At 39.9% G+C, this 20,129-nt stretch overlaps 1 protein-coding gene across 6 annotated transcripts in view; it reads left to right on the top strand.

Annotated features, from left to right (window-relative positions):
- Nucleotides 1-20,129, top strand: part of PPP2R3A (protein phosphatase 2 regulatory subunit B''alpha) — a 210,769-nt gene that overhangs the window by 88,010 nt on the left and 102,630 nt on the right. For all 6 annotated transcript variants that reach the window (XM_049628797.1, XM_049628793.1, XM_049628795.1 and 3 more), the window contains one exon: nt 3,456-3,558. In XM_049628797.1, the coding sequence (XP_049484754.1) occupies nt 3,456-3,558 (103 nt within the window). The remainder of the gene's footprint in view (nt 1-3,455; nt 3,559-20,129) is intronic.

Genomic DNA, 20,129 nt, shown 5'->3' with positions numbered 1-20,129 from the left:
TTTTTTTTTTTTTTTTTTTTTTTTTTTTTTTTTTTTTTTTTTTTACCAATTTTACCCTTTGCATAAGGTGACTTGGGCTTAAGTATAGTACATTAAAACTTTCAACTACAAAAAAATTACGGGCAAATAATGACATAGAATTTAAACATATTGGCATATGCATACACAAGCTGACTTGCTCCCATAATAGGCTCTTTATATTCTTGAAAAGTGAATTCACATGTAAAAGTCACAGAATAACAAGAAATAATTTCCCTGCTATCCCAGTACTCATGGGATGGAGGCTTCCTAGCCCTCCTCCTAATGTTTTGAGGATGAACACCTTAATGGGCTCTTGTTCCCCTGCCTCTGCCCTCCCTCCTTTCCCTGCCTTATTGCCCATTTCATATCTATACTCTGATATCTATTTTATTACAGTCAGGACATTTTTAGGGGAAAGACATTGCTCCATGGCTTTTTTGAGTTCCTGGATTACCTGCTTTGTGGCAGAGATCCTCTCAGTCAGTCAAGTAATATTGATCCAGCTTCATTATGCTTTATTTTCACTTACCTTTGAATGTCACTGTATGATTTGTCTCTTAACAGTATTTTGTTTTAAGAGCTCTGAAAGATACCAGTTTAAAATAGCTATGTTTACCTTCTTTCTCCAGCTTTCACAACTTTTATTTATCTCCTTTTCTCTTCCATATAGAGTTTACCGGCCACTATCATCAGCTGGAAATCATAATTCACCTTTTCTTTCTATTTCATGCTTCTGGTCAGAAAAAGCCATTCTTGATTTGCCTTTTTCCTCTCAGAGTATCTCTCATCTGTGCTATCCTTTCTTTATAAAAGTGCTCCTTTACAAAGATCTCACCACCTTTTTATTGTGATCATCCCAACCATTTTCTAATCCTAGGAGGTGGTTCCCATCAGCATTTATTACATACTAATCTTTTTCTGAAATGTATACATGTTTAACTGTAGAGGCCTTGAGAATGCTAAAGAATGATAAGGAGAATTCATATACAAATTATACTGTAACTTTAATAATCACAAATGAAGTCAGTTTTTAAGTATACATCCATTAGATCACAAACATTTTTTGAGAATCTTCTGTGTGAAAGTCACTGTGCTGGCTGCTAAGGAAGAAAAAAGACCTGTCTATAACTGTGTCTGCCCTTTAAGTGCCAGTGAAATAAAAACAAACTAATAGTACAATGGTAAATATAATACAATAAATTAAACAGTACAAAGATCAGTAAAGAATTTAGTTATGAGAGAAGGCTTTTTGAAAGACTTGCATTATTAGCTGAACCTTAAAGAATAGCCAGCATTCCAATAGCAAAGTCAAGAGGGATGGTATTCTAGGAGAGTAGAATCATATGAGAAATGGCAAAGAGGCAAGAATGCACATGGCACACTTAGAGAATAATGGACCAGGCCAGCTGTCTGGAGTGGAAGTTTCATTTAGCAAAGTAGTAAGGTAGATAGGTAGGCAGGCTCCCATCTAGTTACAGAGAGCCTTAAATGCTGAACTGAGGCAGTTAGACTATTCGTATAAGTGGTAGAGAGCTACTGAACATTTTTGAAAAAGAGGATTATATAATCAAAGAATGTTTCGGAATGAATTGCCTGTGTTTTAAGGTTGGATGAACACTGAAATCTGTTTTGACCCTTTTCCTTCTGTTGGTCTCAGCATGAAGTAATAAGACCCTTATTGAACTCAAAAGTACACTGGCATTAGAAAAGAGGGAATGGTTGTATAAAACATTTTGAGGAAATATTCCTAAGGACTCCTGTATTCCCATCCTGTATTCCAAGCACTTAGGGATCCAAGCTGGAAACCTAGGAGTCGTTATGGACTTCCCCTTACTTTCATCCCTCCACACCAATCAACTACCCTGTCCTTTTCATTACAACCAGATTTTCCCCTTTGTCTTCATCTCCCACTGCTACTATCCATGCTCAGGCCCATAGTTGGATTTTTGCTTGATATTTTTGAAAAGCACATCTGATCTTGTCACTGTCCAAGTTAAAATTCTTCCATGGAGTAGGCCAAAGCTAAGTCTTCCTGATCTAACATAAAAAGGCCAATCCTATATGCTCATGTCCACTTTTCTTACCACCCCAGTGTTTGTAGCTGCCAAAATATTCCACACACTCTCACACCAGGCATTTGTACTTGCAGCCCTCCTGACCCACAGCATCCTTCTTTCCTACTTACCAGTTCTAGGGAATCTCACTGGCCCTCTTGTGTCCTCCCATGACACCCATGCTTATTACTTCTGTCGCATGACAGAGTATAACCTGAGTATGTCAGTATAATCTTAATGGTGTAGCACTCTCACTAGACTATAAACTGTTTACAGAGCACAGAACTGTGTCTTATTTTCTCTGAATCCAAAGTATCTTCAAGGCTAGACACAAGTGGCACACAGTTAGCATTCACTAAATGTAATGAAGAAAAACAAGAAAATGTGGAGACTAATGGGATGTGCATAAAATAAGGAAAAGAAGTAAGTTTAAAATGACTTCAAATTTCAAGCCCAGATAATTTGGATATTTCTACCTTTAACAAAAATAGATGTCCAGGAAAAGGACTGGCTTTGACGGGAAGATATAAAATTTGTTTTTTGATACTTTAACTTTGTTGTCAGAGTATAGTTACTAAGTGGAAATGTCCAGTATTAGTTGGGCATGAGGAATTCATAGAGCTTAAAGACTTAAAAGGGCATTCATTCATTTTTTTTTTCTTTTTTTATTGGCCCTTCAAAGTCTAATTTCAGAAACCCTCTATCAGGTGGGCCCTGAATATGTCTGCCAAACTGGGCAAACAGAAGTCTTTGTCTTATGTGGTGCATAGTAGTCCAACTGATATATTCTCTCCTGGCTGGCAGGTAGCTCTAGAGTTCTGGGCCTGGATGTCCTGTGCCAACCCTGAATGGACATTTTCCCTCCCCTGCAATTAGTTTAGTTGATCCTGTGGTCTTAGCCCCAGAAACATTTTACAAAAATAATATGCCATTTTGTTATTGAGCTTTTCTTGAGGTGTCCCTTTGACAAAATCAAGAGCATGGAGGGGCTCCTGGGTGGCTTAGTTGGTTAAGCATCTGACTTTTTGATTTTGGCTCAGATCATGATCTCACAGTTCATGAGTTCGAGCCCAGCATTGGGCTCTGTGCTAACAGTACAGAGCCTGCTTGGGATTCTCTCTCTCCCTCTCTCTCTGGCCCTCCCTTCTGCTTGCTCTCTCTCTCTCATTCTCTCTCAAATAAGTAAGTAAATAAATAAATAAATAAATAAACTTTAAAAACTTAAAAGAACGTAGAAAAATTCCCTTTCTTAATCTTTGAAAAGAGAGAACTTGATTCTAGATCTAAATGGCCTTCAGTTCAGGCTGAAATTAGCAACTGTTGATATTGTAGACATTGTTCACAGTAGCCAGACTTCCTAAGCAGTTGTCTCTTTTGTAGGTTGCTGAATAACCATCATGATGATGCCTCTAAGTTTATCTGTCTCCTGGCAAAACCCAGCTGCAACTCTCTAGAACAGGAGGATTTTATCCCTTTACTTCAGGTAATTTTCATTTCCTTCTAAAAATGGATTTTATTTTTAGAGTTTCAGAGGTTTTAAATATTTTTCAGCTGTAAGATATGTCAATTGAGATATACAAATCTAGAAGTCAGATTTGTAGAAGAGTGGCTTTCAAGCTCATTTTAGCAATAAAATCCTCTTGTTAAATGAAAATTAACACAGAACCCATAGTTTTAATAAAACAGATAAAACAGGGCAACTCCCACTGAAGCAGAGAAAGGGGTGCCACTCACCCTCCCCCTTGTCTAACCACAGGAAACATTGAAACACCTTCTGAAACCAGACATTTGGCCTACTTGGCCTAATTGACCTATGCCCAACAGAAAGGGCCCACTTGAGGAGTATTTACATCTAGGCCTTCCAATAAGAATCAGTTACATGCCAATATTGGATCTTTTTTTACTATAGCATTCTTCATAGCCTGATACGTTGCTTATTAATATTCTTAATTTCATGTCTAAATATTTGGCTTTCCTAAGCAGATTGCAAATCCCTTGAAGCTAAGGTCTGTCTTTTCATGTCTGTTGAATGCTTATCATTGTTTTAGTTGTTCCAGTAAATCTTTGTTGACCTGTTCATGAGGATGCCTAAAGAAGGACAGAAAAATACATTAACATAGTTTGTTTTGTTTTGTTTTTTCAGTTGTATTCATGGCTGCCATCATTTTTTGGTAAATTTTTTGTTGAAATATAATATATACACAAAAAACATACAGATCAAAAGTGCACCCAACAATCATGTTTCACATATGAATGAAATTGTATAATGTTTGTCTTTCTGTGATTGACTTATTTCACTTAGCATTATACCCTCTAGGTCCATTCATGTTGCAAATGGCAAGGTTTCAATTCTTTTTTATGGCTGCATAATATTTCATCGTGTGTGTGTGTGTGTGTGTGTGTGTGTGTGTGTGTGTGTGTGTGTATACACACATACATATAAATATATACCACCTGTTCTTTATCCATTCATCAGTCAGGGGTCACTTGAGTTGCTTCCATAGTTTGGCTATTGTAAATAATGCAGCAATAAGCATAGGGATGCATGTATCTTTTCATATTAGTGTTTTCATATTCTTTGGGTAAATACCCAATAGTAGAATTACTAGATCATATGGTAATTCTATTTTTAATTTTTTGAAGAACCTCCATACTGTTTTCCATAGTGGCTGCACAAAGTTGCGTTCCCACCAACAGTACACATGAGGGTTCCCTTTTCTCTACATCCTCACCAACACTTCTTATTTATTTTTTTGATTTTAACTGTTCTTACAGGTGTGAGGTAATATCTCACTGTGGTTTTCATTTGTATTTCCCTGACGATTGATGATGTTGAACATCTTTTCATGTGTCTGTTAGCCATCTATATGTCTCTTTAGATAAATGTCTGTTCAAAAACATTAAGTTTTTTTTTAATTTTTTAAATTTACATCCAAATTAGTTAGCATATGTGCAACAATGATTTCAAGAGTAGATTCCTTAATGCCCCTTACCCATTTACCCCACCCCCCTCCCACAACCCCTTCCATAACCCTCAGTTTGCTCTCCATATTTAAGAGTCTCTTATGTTTTGTCTCCCTCCCTGTTTTAATATTATTTTCGCTTCCCTTCCCTTATGTTCATCTGTTCTATGTCTTAAAGTCCTCACACGAGTGAAATCATATGATATTTGTCTTTCTCTGATGGACTAATTTCACTTAGCTTAACTTCACTTACCCTCGAGTTCCATCCACGTAGTTGCACATGGCAAGATTTCATTCTTTTTGATTTCCGAGTAATCCTCCATTGTGTATATATACCACATCTTCTTTATTCATTCATCCATTGATGGACATTTGGGCTCTCTCCATACTTTGTTGTTGATAGTGCTGCTATAAACATTGGGGTGCTTGTGCCCCTTCAAAACAGCATACCTGTATCCCTTGGATAAATGCCTAGTAGTGCAATTGCTGGCTAGTAGGGTAGTTCTATTTTTAATTTTTTGAGGAACCTCCATACTGTTTTCCAGAGTGGCTGCACCAGCTTGCATTCCCACCAACAATGCAAAAGAGATCCTCTTTCTCCGCATCCTCGCCAACATCTGTTGTTGCCTGAGTTGTTAATGTTAACCATTCTGACAGGTGTGAGGTGGTATCTCATTGTGGTTTTGATTTGTATTTCCCTGATGATGAGTGATGTTGAGCATTTTTTCATGTGTCGGTTGGCCATCTAGATGTCTTCCTTGGAGAAGTGTCTATTCATGTCTTTTGCCCATTTCTTCACTGGATTATTTGTTTTTTTTGGGTGTTGACACTGATGAGTTCTTTATAGATTTTGGATACTAAACCTTTATCTGATATGTCGTTTGCAAATATCTTCTCCCATTCTATCAGTTGCCTTTTAGTTTTGCTGATTGTTTCCTTTGCTATGCAGAAGGTTTTTATTTTGATGGGGTCCCAGTAGTTCATTTTTGCTTTTGTTTCCCTTGCCTCTGGAGACGTGTTGAGTAAGAAGTTGCTGCAGCCAAGATCAAAGAAGTTTTTGCCTGCTTTCTCCTCTAGGATTTTGATGGCTTTCTGTCTTAACGTTTAGGTCTTTCATCCATTTTGAGTTTGTTTTTGTGTCTGGTGTAAGAAAGCGGTCCAGGTTCTTCTGCATGTTGCTATCCAGTTTTCCCAGCACCACTTGCTGAAGAGACTGTCTTTATTCCATTGGATATTCTTTCCTGCTTTGTCAAAGATTAGTTGGCCATACGTTTGTGGGTCCATTTTTGGGTTCTCTATTCTGTTCCATTAATCTGAGTGTCTGTGTGCCAGTAAAAAACATTAGGTTTTAATAACAGTTCTCTATCCACCCCTTGATCCATTCTTGACCCTGCTCTGACTCCTACAAACTACATATTTTGTGTCCTCTTCCCTGACTAGCTTATGGTTGGGTCTGGTCAGTGGATCCTACTGCCAGGAATGGGCATTTCTTCCCCACTTTGTTTCAGCACAGCAACCATATCTATATGCTACAGCTTTTGCTGAGTGGCCTCTTCTCCACAGTTCTATTGCCTACCTCGCTCCTATAACTCTTTTCCTTGCCTTGTCCCTCTGGCTGTAGGGATTGTAAGGGTATCCTTCTGTTGCTTGTTCCTGGTGCCTCACCGTTCCCTTGTGTGTTCCCTTAACCTGCCCATGACTTTACACGTAGTCCCTTCATGAAAGATTCACATGGGTGAAGTCTTTTTCCTGTGGGGACCCTATCCTGAGTTTTACCAGAAGTTTTAATAAAACCTCTGCCAGGAGTTTAAATTAAATCCATATCAAGAGAATTACAAATAATAATAAAACTGTAATTATGCATTAGTGGACATTTATACTTCCTTTGCTTATTAGGAGAGATTTTATTTTTCTTTAACAAATGGACTTGTGGAATCTTCAGGTAAAGATGACAGACTGAATAGATACATTCTCCTTCCATTCTGTCCCAAACTTCTCTGAAGTTAAAGTCTAGGAGTTTAAAAGAATAAACATATGAAAATAAATGGAATAGTAAAGAAGAATGCAGGAGAAAAAAATTACTGTCAAGAGGTTTCCATATTTCTTTTTTTTTTTTTTAATTTTTTTTTTTTAACGTTTTTATTTATTTTTGAGACAGAGAGAGACAGAGCATGAATGGGGGAGGGTCAGAGAGAGGGAGACACAGAATCTGAAACAGGCTCCGGGCTCTGAGCTGTCAGCACAGGGGCCCGATGCGGGGCTCGAACTCACAGACCGCGAGATCGTGACCTGAGCCGATCGGGCGCTCAACCGACTGAGCCACCCAGGCGCCCCGAGGTTTCCATATTTCTTAAGGTAGAAGGCAGAAGGGGCACCAGTCGGTTAAGTGTCTGACTTTGGCTCGGGTCATGATCTCACGGTTCATGAGTTTGAGCCCCATGTCAGGCTCTGTGCTGACAGCTTGAGCCTGGAGCCTGTTTCAGATTCTGTGTCTCCCTCTCTCTTTGCCTCTCCCCTGCTTGTGTTGTGTGTGTGTCTCTCTCAAATATAAATAAAAACATTAAAAAAAAAAAAAAAAAAAAAAGAAGGCAGAAGCAAGCTACGGAAACCACAGCCCAGAATGAGGGGCTATGTATGGGCTGCAGTGGAGAAGTGAGCTGCTCTCCTTTATTCTCTCAGCAGGATCCCAAAGTAGCTATAAACTCAGGGTTGGCAGATCTGACAGGAACTATTAGAAATGGGGATTCATTGAAGGGTGGTATATAGAACAATGGATCAGTTGATTCTATTTGGTTCCCAAAAGTAAAGTGCAGCCTGGCATTTTATTCACAAGCATAAACAAAATAACAAACAAGAAAGCATGCTAAGACAAATTCCAATAGACAAGTATTCTAGATAGTACCTGGCCAGCACTCCTCTGTCAAGGTCATCAAAAACAAGGAAAATTTGTAAAATTGCCACAGCCAAAGGAGCCTAAGGAGATATGACAACTAAGTGTAATAGGAGATCCTGGGTAGGATCCTGGGACAGAAAAAACATATTAGACAAAAACTAAATGTGAATAAAGTAGGGTCTCTCATAATAGTAATATAATATCAACATTATTATAGTTGCTTATTATAATAAATGCTAATGTAATGCAACATATATGGGAACTCTCATACTGTCTTCCAGATTTTTCTTTAAAACTGTTCTAAAAAATAAAGTCTTTTTAAACAATTACTATATTCAGAGAGATTATCTAAAATAAGAATAGAATATTATGAAAACAGAATGCTAACCACTGGAAAGAGCTGTTAGAATTTTAAAATGTACCAAAATTTAAAATTTCATCATAAGGCCTAGAAGCTAAAGTTTAGGATATCTCGCAAGGGGGCGGGGGGTGGGGGGCAGGGGAGACGGAGGGACGCGACATAAAGACAAGAATTTCAACAACTAACTGGAGTCTGGAGAAGAAAAAAGGACAAAATGGAGAGAAGGAACTCATCACAGAAATAATATAGAATGGAGGGGCACCTGGATGGCTCAGCCGTTTGGGCATCCGACTTCGGCTCAGGTCATGATCTCGCCGTTCCTGAGTTTGAGCCCCGTGTTGGGCTCTGTGCTAACAGCTCAGAGCCTGGAGCCTATTTCAGATTCTCTGTCTCCCTCTCTCTCTCTCTGCCTCTCCTCCACTCGTGTTCCTTCTCTCTCAAAAATAAATAAACATTAAAAAAAAATTAAAAGAAATAATACAGAATGGAGAGAATTGGAGAGACTGGGGTGATGAGTCCAAAGAGCTGGAACCCAGTAGGATTCCTTGGGATCCCTGTTTCCCTCTTTGGGAGAAACACAACGTGCTTGTGTAACTAGCATCTAATCAAAAATAGAAATTGACACTCCCACCCCAGCTTCTCTTGCTCCCTCCATTCTTGCCCACAGAATTAAAGAAATTATATAGAATACAAGCCTTTTGCTTGAAAAAAGCCAAGTACAATGAATAAAAAAAAAGAAACAGACATAAACATATCATCTTGAAATTTTAGAAAAACTGATGAAAACAAGATACTAAAACCTTTCAGAGAGAAAAACGAGGTTCCTTTAACAGGAACAAAAATTGAGGTGCTGTTAGATTCTCCTTGGCAACTCTAGGGAAATGGATTTGAAATCAGATTTCCAATATCTGCCAAGCTATCAGTCAGATATGAGGTTTAGAATAAAGACATTTAAAATTTCAGAAAGGGTGGCTTAGTTGGTTAAGTGGTTAAGTGTCTGACTTTGGCTCAGGTCATGGTCTCAAGTTTCATGAGTTTGAGCCCCACATCAGGCTCTGCATTGACAGCGCAGATCTCTCTCTCGAAAATAAACAAACATGGAAAAAAAAAAACAGCAGAAAGTTTGTCTGCTGTCTTCTTAGAGTTACTTGAATATATATACTATGTCAAATTAAGTAAACCAAGAAAGAATATATGATCCACGAAACAGTGGATTCAATCCAAAGAAGCAGTGAAGGGAAGACCTTAGATGGCAACTGAAGAGCAGCCAGTCCAGAATAGAAAAGGTGATGGGGTTTCTCTGGGAAGTTCTCAATAAAGGGGAATAGGGAGGGGAGGAGCTACTCCATGCAGTACTATTATATTTGAGAACAGAAACTAGAGGGTATGCTGACAGCACAGCATTCTGTATGAACAAGTTAAAGAAAAGCAATTCAAAACTCCCAAGAAAACTGAAAAAAACTATATAAGACAGTCATGTTTTAAGCTTGAAACAAACTGAAATATGGCACGATTATAAACAACTGATGGAGAGTAAGAAAAGAAAGTCCATTTAACTTCATTTCTCCTTTGCCCAAGAGACATGATGTTGGACGACTAAGAAAGTAGGAAATTTCTCCTGGAATGGAAGCAGTGGCAGGCTACATTTTCTTGCCCTCCTGCCTAGCTGGCCCAAATGTGGGTAGGTGCCAGTTCTGACACTCTGCATCTTCCTTCTTAGCACCATTTGCCCCATTCTAGCATTAACCCTTGCAGACTTTCCCCAGCAGGCCCCCTCCAGAGTAGCTCCCACCCTGCCACATCCAGTAGGCACCCTAGTCTAGGAATGGCACTTGCCTCCAAAGCCGTTCCCATCCCATCATACATAGTGGGCAGCCAGGACCTGCACCCTCAAAAATTACTCCTACCCGGGGGAGTTGGGGACAGCCCTCCTCACAGAAGTTGTGGCCTAGCCACAAAGGGAGGGAACATGCAGGCCACACACAGTCACCCCTGGAGATCTGGTTCTAGTGACCAGGGAAGACTGTGTTTCTGGGCCCCACAGGATGCCTTCTACATAAGGCCACTCCTTCATGACCAGGAGATGTAGCTGATTTACCTAAAACATAGAAACAAGGAGAGTCAGACAATACATAGAAACAAGAAGAGTCAGACAAAATGAGGAGACAGGAATGTGTTTCAAATAAAAGAACAAGACAGAAAACAACCTCAGAAAAAGAACTTTACAAAATGGAGATAAGCAGTCTAGCTAATAGGGAGTGCAAATAATGGTCATAAAGATGCTCACTAGAACTATAGAGAAGAATGAATGAACACAGTGAAAACTTCAACAAAGAGAAAATGTTAAAGGGAACCAATCAGGACTGAAGAACAATAATTGAAATGAAAAAATACACTAGAGGGAATCAACGGCAGTTAGAGGATGCAAAAGAATGGATCAATGATCTAGAAAGCAGAGTAGTGGAAATTATCCAAGCTGAACAGCAGAGTGAAAATTTTTAATATGAGAATAGTTTAAGGGACCTCTTAGACAACATCAGGCTTAGCAACATTTGCATTAGAGGGATCCTAGAAGGAGAAGAGAGAAAAAGCAGAAAACATATTTGAAGAAATAATAACTGAAAATTTTTTTACCTGAGGAAGAAAACAGACATCTGGGTCCAGGAACCTTAGAGAGCCCCAAACAAGATGAACCCAAAGAGGTCCACATAAGTCACGTAATAATTGAAATGTGAAAAGTTAGAAAGAGGGGCGCCTGAGTGGCTCAGTCGTTAAGCGTCCGACTTCGGCTCAGGTCACGATCTTGCGGTATGTGAGTTCGAGCCCCGCCTCGGGCTCTGTGCTGACTGCTCAGAGCCTGGAGCCTGTTTCAGATTCTGTGTCTCCCTCTCTCTCTGACCCTCCCCCGTTCATGCTCTGTCTCTCTCTGTCTAAAAAATAAATAAATGTTAAAAAAAAAATTTTTTTTAAAAGAAAAGTTAGAAAGAATCTTAAAAAGCAGCAAGAGAAAAGCAGCTAGCTACCCACAAGGGAACGCCCATAAACGTATGAGCTAACTTTACGGCAAAAATTTTTCAGGCCAGAAGGGGATGGAATGATATATTTAAAGTGCTAAAAGGAAAAGGAAAAATGAAAAACCCACAACCAAGAGTACTCTACCTAACAAGGTTATATTTCAGAATTGAAAGAGAGAAAGTTTCTCAGACAAAAATTAAAGAAGTTTAACTTCTTTAAGTTTTTTTAAACTTTTTTGAAGTGAACCAGCCTTACAAGAATTGCTAAAAGAACTTCTTTAAGCAGAAAAAAAGGCCATAACTAGAAGTAAGAAAATTATGAAAAAAAACCCCAAAACCCTCACCAGTAAAAGCAAACATACAGTAAAGGTAGTGGCTCAACCACTTATAAAGCTAGTATGAAAGTTAAAAGACAAATAGTAAAATCGACTATATGTACAATAGTTAAGGGATGCACAAAATAAAAAGTTGTAAAATATAACATCAAATACATAAAACATCAGGGGATGTGCAGAGGATTAAAAATATGGTGCTTTGGGGCGCCTGGGTGGCGCAGTCGGTTAAGCGTCCGACTTCAGCCAGGTCACGATCTCACGGTCCGTGAGTTCGAGCCCCGCGTCAGGCTCTGGGCTGATGGCTCAGAGCCTGGAGCCTGTTTCCGATTCTGTGTCTCCCTCTCTCTCTGTCCCTCCCCCGTTCATGCTCTGTCTCTCTCTGTCCCAAAAATAAATAAACGTTGGAAAAAAAAAAAAATATGGTGCTTTTAGAATATATTAGGACTTAAGCGACCATTAACTTAGAATAGAAAGTCATCCAACCACCAAAAAACTACCAGAAAACAATGAACAAAATGCCAGTAAGTACATACCTGTCAATAATTAATTTTTTTTAATTGTTAATGTTTATTTATTTTTGAGAGAAAGAGGGACAGAACGTGAGTGGGGGAAGGGCAGAGAGAGAGGGAGACACAGAATCAGAAGCAGGCTCCAGGCTCCGAGCTGTCAGCACAGAGCCCAACACAGCCCTCAAACTCACAAATCGTGAGATCATGACTTGAGTCGAAGTCAGACACTCAACCGACTGAGCCACCCAGGTGCCCCCATAATTACTTTAAATGTAGATAGACTAAATGTTCCAATAAAAAAACACGGAGTGACTGAATGGATTAAAAAACAAGACCTACCGGACACAGACCGGAAGATGGCGGCTTAGGAGGACGCTAGGCTCACCGCGCATCCTGCTGATCACTTAGATTCCACCTACACCTGCCTAACTAACCCAGAAAACCACCAGAAGACTAGCAGACCGGAGTCTCCGGAGCCAAGCGCAGACAAGAGGCCCATGGAAGAGGGTAGGAAGGGCGGAGAGGCGGTGCGTGCTCCACGGACTGGCCGGAGGGAGCTGGGGCGGAGGGTGGCCCTCCGGCCAAGCAGAGACCCTGAGTCTGGCTCACAAAAGCGGAGGGGCCGGACGAAGTGTGTTCTGACAGCAGGCGGGACTTGCTTAGCATCTGGGAGGTCATAAGTTAACAGCTCTGCTCAGAAAGCGGGAAGCCTGGAGGACAAAGGGAGGGAGAGTTGCTGAGCCCCGGGACGACAGAGCTCAGTTTGGCTGGGAACAAAGGCGCTCGCCAGCGCCATCTCTCTCGCCCATCCCCCAGCCAAAATCCCAAAGGGAACCAGTCCCTGTCAGGGAACTTGCTTGCTCCGCACAAACACCCAACGCGGTGCTTCTGCGGAGCCACCCCTCCAGCAGCGGGTCTGACTCCCTCCTGCTGCCACAGGGCCCCTCTTGAAGTGGATCACCTAAGGAGAAGCGAGCTAAGCTTGCCCCTCCTGCCCCCGTGCACCTTGCCTACCCACCCCAGCTAATACGCCAGATCCCCAGCTCCACAAGCCTGGCAGTGTGCAAGTAGCCCAGACGGCCACGCCACCCCACAGTGAATCCCACCCCTAGGAGAGGGTAAGAGAAGGCACACACCAGTCTGACTGTGGCCCCAGCGGTGGGCTGGGGGCAGACGTCAGGTCTGACTGCGACTCCGCCCACCAGCTCCAGTTATACACCACTGCACAGGGGAAGTGCCCTGCAGGTCCTCACCACTCCAGGGACTATCCAAAATGACCAAACAGAAGAATTCCCCTCAGAAGAATCTCCAGGAAATAACAACAGCTAATGAACTGATGAAAAAGGATTTAAATAATATAACAGAAAGTGAATTTAGAATAATAGTCATAAAATTAATCACTGGGCTTGAAAACAGTATAGAGGACAGCAGAGAATCTCTTGCTAAAGAGATCAAGGGACTAAGGAACAGTCAGGAGGAGCTGAAAAATGCTTTAAACGAAATGCAAAACAAAATGGAAATGACGGCTCGGATTGAAGAGGCAGAGGAGAGAATAGGTGAACTAGAAGATAAAGTTATGGAAAAAGAGGAAGCTGAGAAAAAGATAAAAAAATCCAGGAGTATGAGGGGAAAATTAGAGAACTAAGTGACACACTAAAAAGAAATAATATACACATAATTGGTATGCCAGAGGAGGAAGAGAGAGGGAAAGGTGCTGAAGGTGTACTTGAAGAAATAATAGCTGAGAACTTCCCTGAACTGGGGAAGGAAAAAGGCATTGAAATCCAAGAGGCACAGAGAACTCCCTTCGGACGTAACTTGAATCGATCTTCTGCACGACATATCATGGTCAAACTGGCAAAATACAAGGATAAAGAGAAAATTCTGAAAGCAGCAAGGGATAAACGTGCCCTAACTTATAAAGGGAGACCTATAAGACTCTTGACTGATCTCTCTTTTGAAACTTGGCAGGCCAGAAAGGATTGGCACGAGATCTTCAATGTATTGAACAGAAAAAATATGCAGCCAAGAATCCTTTATCCAGCAAGTCTGTCATTTAGAATAGAAGGAGAGATAAAGGTCTTCCCAAACAAACAAAAACTGAAGGAATTTGTCACCACTAAACCAGCCCTACAAGAGATCCTAAGGGGGATCCTGTGAGACAAAGTACCAGAGACATCGCTATAAGCATAAAACATACAGACATCACAATGACTCTAAACCTGTATCTTTCTATAATAACACTGAATGTAAATGGATTAAATGTGCCAACCAAAAGACATAGGGTATCAGAATGGATAAAAAAACAAGACCCATCTATTTGCTGTCTACAAGAGACTCATTTTAGATCTGAGGACACCTTTAGATTGAGAGTGAGGGGATGGAGAACTATTTATCATGCTACTGGAAGCCAAAAGAAAGCTGGAGTAGCCATACTTATATCAGACAAACTAGACTTTAAATTAAAGGCTGTAATGAGATGAAGAAGGGCATTATATAATAATTACAGGGTCTATCCATCAGGAAGAGGTAACAATTATAAATGTCTATGCACCAAATACCGGAGCCCCCAAATATATAAAACAATTACTCACAAACATAAGCAACCTTATTGATAAGAATGCGGTCATTGCAGGGGACTTTAACACCCCACTTACAGAAATGGATAGATCATCTAGACACACGGTCAGTAAAGAAACAAGGGCCCTGAATGACACACTGGATCAGATGGACTTGACAGATATATTTAGAACTCTGCATCCCAAAGCAACAGAATATACTTTCTTCTCGAGTGCACATGGAACATTCTCCCAGATAGATCATATACTGGGTCACAAAACAGCCCTTCATAAGTATACAAGAATTGAAATTATACCATGCATACTTTCAGACCACAATGCCATGAAGCTTGAAATCAACCACAGGAAAAAGTCTGGAAAACCTCCAAAAGCATGGAGGTTAAAGAACACCCTACTAACGAATGAGTGGGTCAACCAGGCAATTAGAGAAGAAATTAAAAAATATATGGAAACAAACGAAAATGAAAATACAACAATCCAAACGCTTTGGGACGCAGCAAAGGCAGTCCTGAGAGGAAAATACATTGCAATCCAGGCCTATCTCAAGAAACAAGAAAAATCCCAAATACAAAATCTAATAGCACACCTAAAGGAAATAGAAGCAGAACAGCAAAGGCAGCCTAAACCCAGCAGAAGAAGAGAAATAATAAAGATCAGAGCAGAAATAAACAATATAGAATCTAAAAAAACGGTAGAGCAGATCAACGAAACCAAGAGTTGGTTTTTTGAAAAAATAAACAAAATTGACAAACCTCTAGCCAGGCTTCTCAAAAAGAAAAGGGAGATGACCCAAATAGATAAAATCATGAATGAAAATGGAATTATTACAACCAATCCCTCAGAGATACAAACAATTATCAGGGAATACTATGAAAAATTATATGCCAACAAATTGGACAACCTGGAAGAAATGGACAAATTCCTAAACACCCACACTCTTCCCAAACTCAATCAGGAGGAAATAGAAAGCTTGAACAGACCCATAAGGGAAGAAATTGAATCGGTTATCAAAAATCTCCCAACAAATAAGAGTCCAGGACCAGATGGCTTCCCAGGGGAGTTCTGCCAGACGTTTAAAGCAGAGACAATACCTATCCTTCTCAAGCTATTCCAAGAAATAGAAAGGGAAGGAAAACTTCCAGACTCATTCTATGAAGCCAGTATTACTTTGATTCCTAAACCAGACAGAGACCCAGTAAAAAAAGAGAACTACAGGCCAATATCCCTGATGAATATGGATGCAAAAATTCTCAATAAGATACTAGCAAATCGAATTCAACAGCATATAAAAAGAATTATTCACCATGATCAAGTGGGATTCATTCCTGGGATGCAGGGCTGGTTCAACATTCGCAAATCAATCAACGTGATACATCACATTAATAAAAGAAAAGATAAGAACCATATGATCCTGTCAATCGATGCAGAAAAGGCCTTTGACAAAATTCAGCATTCTTTCTTAATAAAAACCCTTGAGAAAGTCGGGATAGAAGGAACATACTTAAACATCATAAACGCCATTTATGAAAAGCCCACAGCTAACATCATCCTCAATGGGGAAAAACTGAGAGCTTTTTCCCTGAGATCAGGAACATGACAGGGATGCCCACTCTCACCGCTGTTGTTTAACATAGTGTTGGAAGTTCTAGCATCAGCAATCAGACAACAAAAGGAAATCAAAGGCATCCAAATTGGCAAAGATGAAGTCAAGCTTTCGCTTTTTGCAGATGACATGATATTATACATGGAAAATCTGATAGACTCCACCAAAAGTCTGCTAGAACTGATACATGAATTCAGCAAAGTTGCAGGATACAAAATCAAGGTACAGAAATCAGTTGCATTCTTATACACTAACAGTGAAGCAACAGAAAGACAAATAAAGACACTGATCCCATTCACAATTGCACCAAGAAGCATAAAATACCTAGGAATAAATCTAACCAAAGATGTAAAAGATCTGTATGCTGAAAACTATAGAAAGCTTACGAAGGTAATTGAAGAAGATATAAAGAAATGGAAAGACATTCCCTGTTCATGGATTGGAAGAATAAATATTGTCAAAATGTCAATACTACCCAAAGCTATCTACACATTCAGTGCAATCCCAATCAAAATTGCATCAGCATTCTTCTTGAAGCTAGAACAAGCGATTCTAAAATTCATATGGAAACACAAAAGGCCCCGAATAGCCAAAGTAATATTGAAGAAGAAGACCAAAGCAGGAGGCATCACAATCCCAGACTTTAGCCTCTACTACAAAGCTGTTATCATCAAGACAGCATGGTATTGGCACAAAAACAGACACATAGACCAATGGAATCGAATAGAAACCCCAGAACTAGACCCACAAACGTATGGCCAACTCATCTTTGACAAAGCAGGAAAGAACATCCAATGGAAAAAAGACAGTCTCTTTAACAAATGGTGCTGGGAGAACTGGACAGCAACATGCAGAAGGTTGAAACTAGACCACTTTCTGACACCATTCACAAAAATAAACTCAAAATGGATAAAGGACCTGAATGTGAGACAGGAAACCATCAAAACCCTAGAGGAGAAAGCAGGAAAAGACCTCTCTGACCTCAGCCGTAGCAATCTCTTACTCGACATATCCCCAAAGGCAAGGGAATTAAAAGCAAAAATGAATTACTGGGACCTTATGAAGATAAAAAGCTTCTGCACAGCAAAGGAAACAACCAACACAACTAAAAGGCAACCAACGGAATGGGAAAAGATATTTGCAAATGACATATCGGACAAAGGGCTAGTATCCAAAATCTATAAAGAGCTCATCAAACTCCACACCCGAAAAACAAATAACCCACTGAAGAAATGGGCAGAAAACATGAATAGACACTTCTCTAAAGAAGACATCCGGATGGCCAACAGGCACATGAAAAGATGCTCAACGTCGCTCCTCATCAGGGAAATACAAATCAAAACCACACTCAGATATCACCTCACGCCAGTCAGAGTGGCCAAAATGCACAAAGCAGGAGACTATAGATGCAAGGATGTGTAGAAACGGGAACCTTCTTGCACTGTTGGTGGGAATGCAAACTGGTGCAGCCACTCTGGAAAACAGTGTGGAGGTTCCTCAGAAAATTAAAAATAGACCTACCCTATGACCCAGCCATAGCACTGCTAGGAATTTACCCAAGGGATACAGGAGTACTGATGCATAGGGGTACTTGTACCCCAGTGTTTATAGCAGCACTCTCAACAATAGCCAAATTGTGGAAAGAGCCTAAATGTCCACCAGCTGATGAATGGATAAAGAAATTGTGGTTTATACACACAATGGAGTACTACATGGCAATGAGAAAGAACGAAATATGGCCCTTTGTAGCAACGTGGATGGAACTGGAGAGTGTGATGCTAAGTGAAATAAGCCATACAGAGAAAGACAGATACCATATGTTTTCACTCTTATGTGGATCCTGAGAAACTTAACAAACCCATGGGGGAGGGGAAGGAAAAAAAAAAAGAGGTCAGAGTGGGAGAGAGCCAAAGCATAAGAGACTCTTAAAAACTGAGAACAAACTGAGGGTTGATGGGGGATGGGAGGGAGGGGAGGGTGGGTGAGGGGTATTGAGGAGGGCACCTTTTGGGATGAGCACTGGGTGTTGTATGGAAACCAATTTGACAATAAATTTCATATATTGAAAAAATAAAAAAATAAAAAAAAAACAAGACCTACCTGCACTCTGCCTACATGAGATTGACTTATAAGTGAAGAGATGGAAAAAGATATCCCAAGCAAATGGAAACAAAAAGCTGGAATAGCCATACTTATCAGACAAAATAGACTTTAAAACAAAGACTGTAACAAGAGACAAAGAAGGGCATTACATAATGATAAAGGAATCCAATAAGAATATAACAACTATAAATACCCAATGTAGTGTAGTATTTAAATAAATGAAGCAAATATTTACAGACAATAAGGGAAGAATTGACAGTAATATAAAAATAGTGGGAGGGGGGTATTTTTCTTTTTAAGTTTTCATTTAAATTCCAGTTAGTTAACATACAAGATAATATTAGTTTCAGGTATACAATATAGTGATTCAGCACTTCCATACAACACCACCTGGTGCTCATCACACAACAAGTGCATGCCTTAATCCCCATCACCTATTTAACCCATCCCCTCACCCAGTTCCCTTCTGGTAACCATCAGCTTGTTCTCTACCTTTAAAAGTCTGTTTCCTGGTTTGCCACTGTCTTTATTTCCCCCTTTCCTTATTTCCCCATTTCCTTATTTCCCCATTTCCTTATTTCATTGATTAAATTCCACATATGAATGAAATCATATGGTATTTGTCTTTCTCTAACTTATATCACTTAGCATAATACTCTCTAGCTTCATCCATGTCATTGCAAATGGCAAGATGTCATTCTTTTTGATGGCTGAGTAATATTCCTGTGTGTGTGTGTGTGTGTGTGTGTGTGTGTGTGTACATATAGTATATACTGTATCCATCTTCTTTATCCATTCATCAGTTGATCGACAGGCTGTTTCCATAATTTGGCTATTGTAGGTAGTGCTGCTATAAAGATAGAGGTGCATATATCCCTTTGAATTAGTGTTTTTGTATTCTGTGGGTAAATACATAGTAGTGCAGTTGCTGGACTATAGAGTAGTTCTGTTTTTAACTTTCTGAGGAACCTCCATACTGTTTTCCAGAGTGGCTGCACCAGTTTGCATTCCCACCAGCAGTGCAAGAGGGCTCCCCTTTCTCCACATTCTTGCCAACATCTGTTATTTCTTGTGTTGTTGATCTTAGCCATCCTGACAGGTGTGAGGTGTTACCTCATTGTAGTTTTGATTTGCATTTCCCTGATGATGAGTGATGTTGAACATCTTTTCATGTGTCTGTTGCCCCTTTGTATATCTTCTTTGGAAAAATGTCTATTCATGTCTCCTGCCCGTTTTTTAATTGGATTACTCATTTTTTGGATGTTGAGTTTGTAGGTTCTTTTTTATTTTTTTTTAATGTTCATTTATTTTTGAGAGACAGATATAGCATGAGTGGGGGAGGAGCAGAGAGAGAGGGGAGACACAGAATCTGAAGCAGGCTCCAGGCTCTGAGCCATCAGCACAGAACTGGATGCGGGGCTTGAACTCATGAACTTTGAGATCATGACCTGAGCCGAAGTCAGATGCTTAACTGACTGAGCCACTCAGGCACCCCAAGTTTTTTAAGTTCTTTATATTTTGGATACTAACCCTTTATCACATATGTTACTTGCAGATACCTTCTCCTATTCTGTAGGGTGCCTTTTTTCATTTTGTTGATTGTTTCCTTCACTGTGCAGAAGATTTTTATTTTGATGAAGTCCCAATAGTTTATTTTAGCTTTTATTTCCCTTGCCTCCAGCGATGTTGTCTAG

This window comes from Panthera uncia, chromosome C2 (assembly GCF_023721935.1).
Source record: "Panthera uncia isolate 11264 chromosome C2, Puncia_PCG_1.0, whole genome shotgun sequence".
Classification (NCBI taxonomy): domain Eukaryota; kingdom Metazoa; phylum Chordata; class Mammalia; order Carnivora; family Felidae; genus Panthera; species Panthera uncia.
This window is presented reverse-complemented; position numbering and strand designations above follow the sequence as displayed.